We start from the raw sequence: 9,484 nt of genomic DNA on the forward strand, positions 1-9,484 counted from the left end.
ACCAGGGAAGATTTGCTTCTTAGACTTCACACTTAAACACCCCCAACCCTTCACCCCCTTATCTATGCATCACCCGCTCTGTCGACCCCCCCCCCCCTCCACACAAACTCTCTCTCTCTCTCTCTCTCTTTCTCTCCCACATCCATCCATCTGCAGCTGTCTCTGACTCAACCTCTCCCACTTTGTTACGCTCCTCAAATGCTCTCAGTCTGTCTCTGCCTCGCTCCCCCTCCCTCTTCGTCTCTCCCCCTCCCTCCACCAATCTCTCTGTCTCTCTCTCCCTCTCTCTCTCTCTCCCTCCCTCCCTCTCTCTCTCTGACTGTCTCTCTGCCTCCCTCCACCTCTCTGTCCTTCTCACTCTCTGACTCTCTCCCCTCCCCTCCTCCCTCCACCTTTTTCTTTCTCTCCCTCCTTCCGCCTCTCTCTCTCTGTCTCTCTCCTTCCCTCCCCCATCCACCTCTCTCTGTGTCTCTCCCTCCCTCCCTCTCAGTAGGTCTCCCTCCATCCCTCCACCTCTCCATACGCCTTTCTCCCTCCCTCCCTCCACCTCTCAGTCTCTCTTCCCTCCCTCCCTCCCTCACTCCCTCCCTCCCTCCCCCTCTCTCCTTCCACCTCTTTCTCTCTCGCCCTGTCTGCACCCGCGTCACTCTGTCTCCATGCGTCCCTCTCTAGCTCTCTTTAATCCCCCCCCCCCCCCAACACACACACACACACCTTTCACCCCCTTTCGTCAGCCCTTCGCTCTCCTCCACTCACCATGCACCTCACTCTACCTCCCCCCCCCCCCCCCCCCCCCCCCCCCCTTCTCTCCAGATCCTTCCATTGCATATACAGTCTGGCATCCGAACCATCACCTGTCTGTTGCCGTGACGACAGCTTCCATACCTCCCCGGGATTCTTGGGATTACGTGTACTTTAGCCTACATACTGTTGCTTGTGTGTGTGCCTGTGTGTCCGTCTCTATACACACAAACGGACACACATACACAAGCACAAGCTATTTTTCTGCAGTCTCATGGACAGCTTCGGCTATCGATTGCTTGACGGCTAACAACTACTTTGCAATCACCTGTTGTTTGGCAATCAGGAAGTAGAGAAAGGGAAGTAATCCATGAACACAATTTAGTAACAATTTACAGAACAAATCATCGATCAATTCCAGTGACCAAAAACATGAACTGCTCACGAGCTGGAAGGATTTAAACGGACGCCCACGCAAAAGCATTTGCATTTGACCGCCGTTATCAATTATTACCTCCTATATATTTTGCTTTGGCAGCCATGCCAGGGGGGCGGGCAATGCTTCCTGTGAAAGCAATATGGACATGAATGATTCAAACTGGCAGCCTGCGGCCCAGGGGTTGACCCGCTACTAAGTTAGCGCAGCCGCGCGCTAGAGAGGAGAGTGTGTGTGTGTGTGTTTGTGTGTTGGGGGGGAGGAGGGGGGCGGGGGAGTTTGCAGGGGTCAAATTGGGAGTAAGAGAATAAAAGACAGTTCCTTTCCCGAGGTTGTGGATGTGCGTTTGACGGTGAGACGTTCACTTGGATGGCCACACGGAACGGCGAAAGACTACGATAACGTCCGTTGCCATGGAAATGTGTACTGTTTTAAATGATTGCGGGGGAGGGGGGGGGGTTAATCAGGGTTAGGCCAAAACTTTAGTATGATTAAACAGACTATTATACTTCAAGGTTTGCTGTACTAGGCTACAAACGTGTATTTTTACTCGCAATTAGAACAGTTGCCATGGAAATGAGTCGGTGGTAAAGCAGGTGGTTTTAATCAGGGTTAGCAGGTTAAGTTTCTAATTCATTAAACAAGTTGCATGCAGAGGCAGACGTGTGTTTCTGTGCGTTTCACTGAGATGGAAACCAGACACACAAATCCAGAACTGCGAGTGATTTGTATCGCAGTGAGAGGCGAAGGATAAAGTTTTTAATTAATCCGACGATCGATACCGCTCAGGAGCAACACCAAAAGAAAGATGGATTGAAATGACTTCGTTATAGGGGCCGACGTCAGATGCCCTCCAGTCGTGATGCCAGCCAGCGCCGTTCAAAGATTTTAATCCGTAAAAGGGTGGGAAGGCATAATAGATGTCTGGAAAGACGCTAATGGAATTTGTCAGTTTTTTTTCACCTTTATTAATTTTTTATGACTAATGTGGCCTTTCTCTCCCGGCGCCCTGGATCAATCTAAGGTGGCCGGTGTTTGTTTCAGCGTTTACTCAACACTTCAGTCGTTTTCTCTCAGCGGTGCGCTGAGGTATGGCTTATCGCGTATTGATTAAGCATTCTCCGATCCCCATTGTCCTCAAATAAGCCAAACGGGGGGAGTGATAATAGTTCTGTTTGCCGTTATCCGACGCTTAGAAGTACATTACGGCGGAGAACTGGACTGAGATGGGGTTATTTACAACAAGGAGGCCGAGTTCAATAATATAAATCAAACTTCTGTTTGATGGAGGGACTCTGATGTGTCTTCAGTGTGTGAAGGGCAGTTCAATCGCTCGGTAAACAAACGTTAAAAAAGAGTTGAATGGGCACTAAAAGCAGAAATGGTTGAGGTTGGAGATGGGGGTAGAAGCGGTCAACACCTGCTGTTGATCGCTCTCACTTCCTCCTTTCTCTCCTTGCCTCCTCCCGCCTTCTCACTCTCCCCCGCCGCTCTCCTCATCTCATTCTCCTCTCCTTCCTTCCCCCTGTACTCCTCCTCTACCCTCGAATAGATTAGCTCGGATGATATTACATCCTTTAGAATTGTAAACCCATTATAACTAATAAAACGGTCTTTATGGCCCCCCTTTGATCATACAATGTGACTTTGGGTGTGGAATTGTCCGGCAAAGTAAATGACATCGGTGTAATTATGCAAAGCCTTTTTAGTATCAGATTGTCACTGCCCCTGAATGGGAGGGAAGTCTGCCGAAATTAAAGTAATTAGTATTTATAAGTCACCGTAGTAACTAGGCGTTCTCAATATTGCCTCACATACTACAGTACCTAAGGCCTCTGTGGCAACACATCGGAGAAGTGATTCACGTGCGTTCCCATGAATACTCTACTGGCCCCCGCTGGCCAGAGAGTGTCATTACAACAATACTGAAAGACTCCGTTGAGCAGTGGAATGTAGAATCTAATGTAGTACGTTTTCTATGTAAATGAATGTACATGTGCGCCTGTGTGTGTGTGTGTGTGTTTGTGTATGTGTGTGTGAGCTGTGTGTGTGTGTGCGTGAGCCCGTGACCGGAGGGTGGGTCAGGCAGATGATGTGCACCCCAGCCAGCCCGGGAGGACCTCCTCCCGGAGCAGCTGGGTGAACAACACGCAACACGCGCTGCACACTCCAGATAAACTGTCGTGTCAGCCAACATCTGGGGGCCGCCCGGCAACGCGCTCGCATCACAGGACCCCCTCCCTTCTTCCTCCCCCTTCCTCTCTCTTGCCCTCGCTAAAGGGGGGAATCTCTCCGGAGCCCGCGGTCAACCACGTCTCCATGACAACCCCCCCCCCCCCCCCCCCCATTGTCAGCTCTTAATATTATTACCGCAATGTAATCCTTGCGAGAAAGAAAGAAAAGAAACGTGCAGCGCGCCAACAAGTATTAAACACAAGGTTGGCAGAGATAGAAGGTCATGTTTAACAGCCAGAGCACTCCGCGTGCGGCCCCCCCGTCCGTCCACGTGTCACTCCCGTCTCCTCTGTGGCATTCTGGGAATGCCGCCCGCGCTCTATTAACCCCTGCATGCGCTACGGGCTCTCGTAAAAACCTGAGGCGCATAAAGCCGGGGGTGAAAAAGGTGTGTGTCGGAACGGCCATGTTTACGGCAACATTTACAGTTGAACCCCCCCCCCCCCCCGCCCACACTATATATCACCCCGCATCTCTCCCTTGGCCTGTAATGTAGGCCAACTCACGCTTGTTCAATTACATAGATGACTCGTCCTTGTCCAGTAATGTAGGCCTACTCAGCCTTGTTCTGTAACATAGGCCTAGTCACCCTTTTCCTGTAACGTTGGTGTACTCATCCTTGCCCCTACTCGTCGTTGTCCCGCAATGTGGGTCTACTCAGCCTTGACTGGTAGCTTAGGCCTACTCAACCCCTATGATGTGGCATAGGCCAACTCATCCCCTTTGATGTAACGTGGGCTGCCAGGCCTTTTCATGGAGTGTAGGTCTACTCTCCCTTTTCCACTGGTGTAGGCCTACTGAATCCCTATGATGTGGGTTAGGCCAACTCTTCCCCTTTTCATGTAGTGTAGCCCTACAAGCCCATTTCATGTAGTGTAGTCCTACTCGTCGATGTCATGTACATGACCTTGGCTTGGATGACCACGACGATAGCAGAAGAAAAAAAAGTAATATACTCTGGGGTAATTTGAGGCTGGCGACATGACAGTTACGAGTGACAAAAAGCCGTGACAAATGGCAACGTTGATTAGCTTTTGCGGAAAAAAAGGAATGAAAATGTCAAAGGAAAAGGTCGGACTAAATGACACGGCCAAGTATCAATTTCAGCTAATAAAAAATGGCGAGCGGCACCCAGCAGCTGGGAAGTTAAGAGGGAAGAAGAGCCCTCCGCCAAAATAAAATCCCCCAATCAGATTCACACATTAATACAGTCCTTAGGGTGACTCAATCATGTTGGTAAACCTAAGGTCTTAACACACCCTTGTGTAGTCTCATTACGACATTGTGCGGTATTTTGAACAAAGTTCAAAATAGCTGTACCACCACACAAAATCTCAAGTCAACTATCAACCAGCCAATCACAAGAGGGACCATGAGCACAGAGTTCCCTGGTTTGCCCCCCGGTGCTTACATCCTGTTCTGCTCGAAAAGGCATGACATTTCGGGAAAGCGAAACAGAGTTGTTTGAAACCCCCTGTTCAAGCGTGAGCGAGAAAAAGCCCATTACCACAAGTACCTCCCTGCCTCCCATCTACTTCACATCTACTCCCATCAAACGCCACGGCGCGGAGGCCCTAATGGCGGCGCTTGTGTGTCTAGTGCTTTGGCGATGCGTTTATTCCGAAGGATCTGCTGAGAGGAGCAGCCAGCTGCAGTCTCGACTCTCTCGGGGGTCAGGGGTCCATCGCGGTCAGCAGCTAGCTGAATAATAACACAGCCGGATGAGGATGACGGTTTGGTGGCGTAATAGCGTTGGGTTCCTTCTCATATCCCTCTGCTGAGGAATGAAAAGGCACGCAGCTCGCATTTGTCCACGTGTTCTGTTTATTGCTCTCCCTCCCACTCTCTCTCTCTCTCTCTCTCTCTCTCTCTCTCTCTCTCTCTCTTTCCACTCTTTCACTCCCTCCACTCTCTCTCTCTCTATCTCTCCCACTCCACTCTCTCTCTCTCCCTCCCACTCTCTCTCTCTTCTCTTTCTCTCCCACTCTCACTCTCTCTCTACACTTTCTCTCCAACTCTCTCTCTCTCGCCCTGCTCTCTCTCCCACTCTCCCTCTCCACGCTTTCTCTCCCTCCCACTCTTTTCCTATCCACCCTTTCTCTCCCACTCCCTCTATGCTTAATTTTTCCATCACTCTTTTCCTCTTCCTTTCTCTTTCTATGCACAAAATGTTTCGCTCTCTCCACTCCCTCTTTCTTTCCACATCCCCTGTCCAACTCTCTCTCTCTCTCTCTCTCTCTCTCTCTCTCTCTCTCTCTCTCTCTCTCTCTCTCTCTCTCTCTCTCTCCCAGGGCTGCCAAACATGGCCTATGTGCCAATTACAGGGATATTTATAACATTACACTCAACCATGCAGTGTAGTTCCTCCAAATAATCCTGAAATAACGGGTTGTCCAGTGTCCACATCTGCCAGTCAGTGCACCGCCACTCAAATGTGTGTATGGCTGTGGCCGACGCTCTGACAACAAAAAACTACAGATCCCACAATGCATCCGCAATTCACCTACTAGCAGTAGTAGGTAAATAGTTTATTCATGATCTACTTAACTCGCAGTTCAGTCATTTGTCCTACTTCTGCTACTTATAATACTCATTAAAGTCGTGGACAACAGGACTGAAACAACGTTGCTTCATTCACCTGCACTGTCCATGTGAGTGTACTTAAGTAATTCGCTAAGTGGGAAAGAGGGAAAGCAGACTCCAATCATCACTGAAGTGAGAAGGAAATCGATTGACATGAGGTTGCAATGGACTTGATTGAACATAATTTCCCGATGCTTAATGCACACCTTGATAACCTCAATTAACATAATTAAAAGTGAATCCCAGATTGCTATTGTGCATTTTTTTAGCATTAGCAATTCAGCTATTTAACAATTAATTAATAATCAGCTTGGCCCCTGACACTGAAAAACCGAGCGGGCAGTTGATCTGAGTTGAGTAGAGTTCAGCTGGTTTGACCGTTGACCCCTCTATCCGGGGAGGAACTTGGGAACTAGTTCAAAACCCTGAAATAGATTTTTCTTCCATGGCTAGAGACAGAGAGAGAGAGAGAGAGAGAGAGAGAGAGAGAGAGAGAGAGAGAGAGAGAGAGAGAGAGAGAGAGAGAGAGAGAGAAACAAAATATACTGATATAGAGAGCGGGAGAGGGATATTGATAGAGAGGGAGAATGAGAGAGAGGGAGAATGAGAGAGAGAGAGAGAGAGAGAGAGAGAGAGAGAGAGAGAGAGAGAGAGAGAGAGAGAGAGAGCAAGATAGAGAGAGCAGAGAGAAAGAAAGAGAGTATTCCAGTGATTCCTGGTAAACTTTTTGAGTGTCTCCTGCTGATGTAGCGCCAGACTCAGCTCCCCATCACAGGCTTCTGGTTCAATAGGAGAGAGCAGAATATCTCTCTGGAACGACCCCATTACCGACTCCGACAGGCTTACATTTTCCTTCTGGAGAGGCCAATTCCCAACCGGAAAAAAGGAAAAACCCAGTTGAAAAAAAAGTAACAAGGCAAAAAGCCAAGGAGAGGAGGAGTTTGACTGTGACCTTCAGCCACCAGCAAGAGAAAAGGGCCAAGTCAGCGATTTGAACCCAACCGGAAAACTAAAAAAGAAACAAACCGGGAGCTGTAATCATAGCTCTGCTGCCGACCGAGTTACAAACACGCTACCGTATCCACGGCAACACCACAGGCAGTTTAACCTGCGTCTTTCGGAAAAAAATTGAAAACTGATTTTGCACACAAAACTATTTCTTAGCTTCAAGGTCCAGCACCCATTGCCTACGGTATAGGGATTCAAAAGGTTTCATATTCACAAATGTATTGCACACACACACATAGACATGCACACGCACACACACACAGGCACAGCCTCACAGTGTCGCATTGCATAGGAAAGTTGAGATCACCACCCACACACGAACACACACACACACACACACATACACAATCCCCTCCCCCCCCCCCCCCCACACACACACAAGCCATTGAATGAACTGAAGGTAAAGGTCCAGCAGTTCATGAATATTTCAATATATTGAAAATCTGATAAATGCCCCAACAGTGTTAAAAATGCAGTCAAACCTCAGCCAGTGGAAAATATACCACCAGAGAGGTGTAGTTAACGATCGGTTAGCTACATTGACAGTTTATTTTGACCCAGGTGGTGCCATGGCTGTGTTCCAGCTCATTGGAAATGTGAAAGTTCAAAATGAAATGTGTGCCATCTCAGCTGATGCATAGATGTTGTGTGAGAGCTCATGAGAAAATTAAAAGTTCCTGAAATGAAAGCTCAGGAAATAAACATTTGGTGACATATTATTTAAGAAAATAAACATGATAAACATTTGTGACATGTCATTTAAGAAAATAAACGTTGTAAACATTCGGTGACACGTAATTTAAGAAAATAAAAGTTGTATTCTTATCTCGTCTTAAGAAAAGAAAGATTCTGCACTATTCAATGTCCGAATACTAAAAACGGTGACATTTCCTTGAAGACACTACACTGACACCTCGGTCTAAGAAAAAAAAGGTTCTGCGACACATGAGAAAATAAATGTTCTGTGACACGTCATCGAAGAAACGAAAAAGAGAGTTCTCTGACATGTCGTTTAGGAAAGTAAACCTTCCCTTCAACCTCATTTTAAGAAAATAAAAGTTCACAAGCAATTCATCAAAATTCCATTCTGTCTCATCTGCAGAGCCGGTGCCAGTCGGGCCGGATCAAACAGCAACTCTTAAAGCACTCTAAAACACTACATAAATCAATAATAACAGTAAAATAAACCTGACCTTACACAACCACCTTTCCAGCCTTCCAGCGGAGAACCAAGGAGCCGACTCAGCAAAGTAAAAGTCCCGTGGGAGCGGGCGCCCTACTCACTGCGGAGGAGGCCGGCGTCTCGAACACCCTGCGCAGGTCTTTCAGTCGCACGTCGAAGCGCTCGCTGCTTTTGGCCTCCGTTGCCGTGGCTGCGGCTCCGGGTCCAGGGGGGCGACAGGAAGTGGAGCGCGGGGTCAGTGACACGCCGCTTCCCCCCCCGGCCTCCGCCTCGTCTCCGTTTCCTGATTGAGTTTCCATTGTTGTCGGGACGCGTATCTCCTTTCCCTCCACGTTCGCTTCTCGCTCCCCTTAGCTCACCCTGTCTCTCTCTCTCTCTCTCTCTCACTTAATTCTGGTGTCTCTCTACCCTCGTCTTGCCCTCTCTCCCTTTCTCTCTCTCCGTCTCTTGTGATTACACAAGCAGTTAAATCAGCCAACTCTCTCTCTCACCCCTTGTTACCTCCTGTCTCTCCTTCTTGTGGTCTTTACACACACAAGCAGTTAACTCAGCAGTCTCCCCCCTCTCTCTCTCTCTCTCTCTCTCTCTCTCTCTCTCTCTCTCTCTCTCTCTCTCTCTCTCTCTCTCTCTCTCTCTCTCTCTCTCTCTCTCTCTCTCTCTCTCTCTCTCTCTCTCTCTCTCTCTCTCAGCTCAGAAGGCTCGAATCTAAAAGATTCACAGGTGGTTAAAGAGAATTCAAGAAAGAGAGAAAGAAGGAATGGAAAGAGTAATGGTAAGAAAGTGGTCAGAGAAGAGTGCTCTCTCACGCTCTCTGTGTGCAGACATGGGAAGAGGAGGAGAAGAGAAGGAAAGCTGGAGGAGGGAAAATAAGCTTTAGCCCTCCCTTTGCACACACACACACACACACACACACACACACACACACACACACACACACACACACACACACACACACACACATATAAACAACTGACACATGCCTCCTCAATATCCACTCACTCTCAAAGAGAAAGAGAGGAACGGACAAATAAAGACACTTAACAAAGACAAAAAAGCGGAAGGGAGAAGGAAAACTGAATAAACAAGAACCACACCAGCCCAGCCGAGGCAGGTCTGAGTCAGTTTCGGAGCCACCGGCTAACAGTGCAATTCCCAGCGCAGGAAGCCAGACAAAAGCCCTGATGCCGTCCGGGAAGGGGAGCGGAGTCTGATTTGAAACCCCCTCCCCCACTCCCACATCGCCTGTTCTGCAATCACTCCGTCGCTCGCAGTCACTTTCAGACTTGTTTAGGGAGAAT

General features: G+C 48.5%; 1 protein-coding gene across 4 annotated transcripts in view; it reads right to left on the reverse strand.

Annotated features, from left to right (window-relative positions):
• Positions 1–8,764, reverse strand: part of xirp2a (xin actin binding repeat containing 2a) — a 64,515-nt gene extending 55,751 nt beyond the window's left edge. For 2 of the 4 annotated variants that reach the window (XM_030353403.1, XM_030353405.1), the window contains exon 1: positions 8,288–8,764. In XM_030353403.1, the coding sequence (XP_030209263.1) occupies positions 8,288–8,485 (198 nt within the window). In that variant the 5' untranslated portion in view covers positions 8,486–8,764. Of the gene's footprint in view, positions 1–8,196 lie in introns of all 4 variants that reach the window. The other 2 variants (XM_030353408.1, XM_030353406.1) reach the window with 2 other exon arrangements.
• Positions 8,765–9,484: the final 720 nt, after the last annotated feature.

Source organism: Gadus morhua, chromosome 4 (genome assembly GCF_902167405.1).
Source record: "Gadus morhua chromosome 4, gadMor3.0, whole genome shotgun sequence".
Lineage (NCBI taxonomy): Eukaryota > Metazoa > Chordata > Actinopteri > Gadiformes > Gadidae > Gadus > Gadus morhua.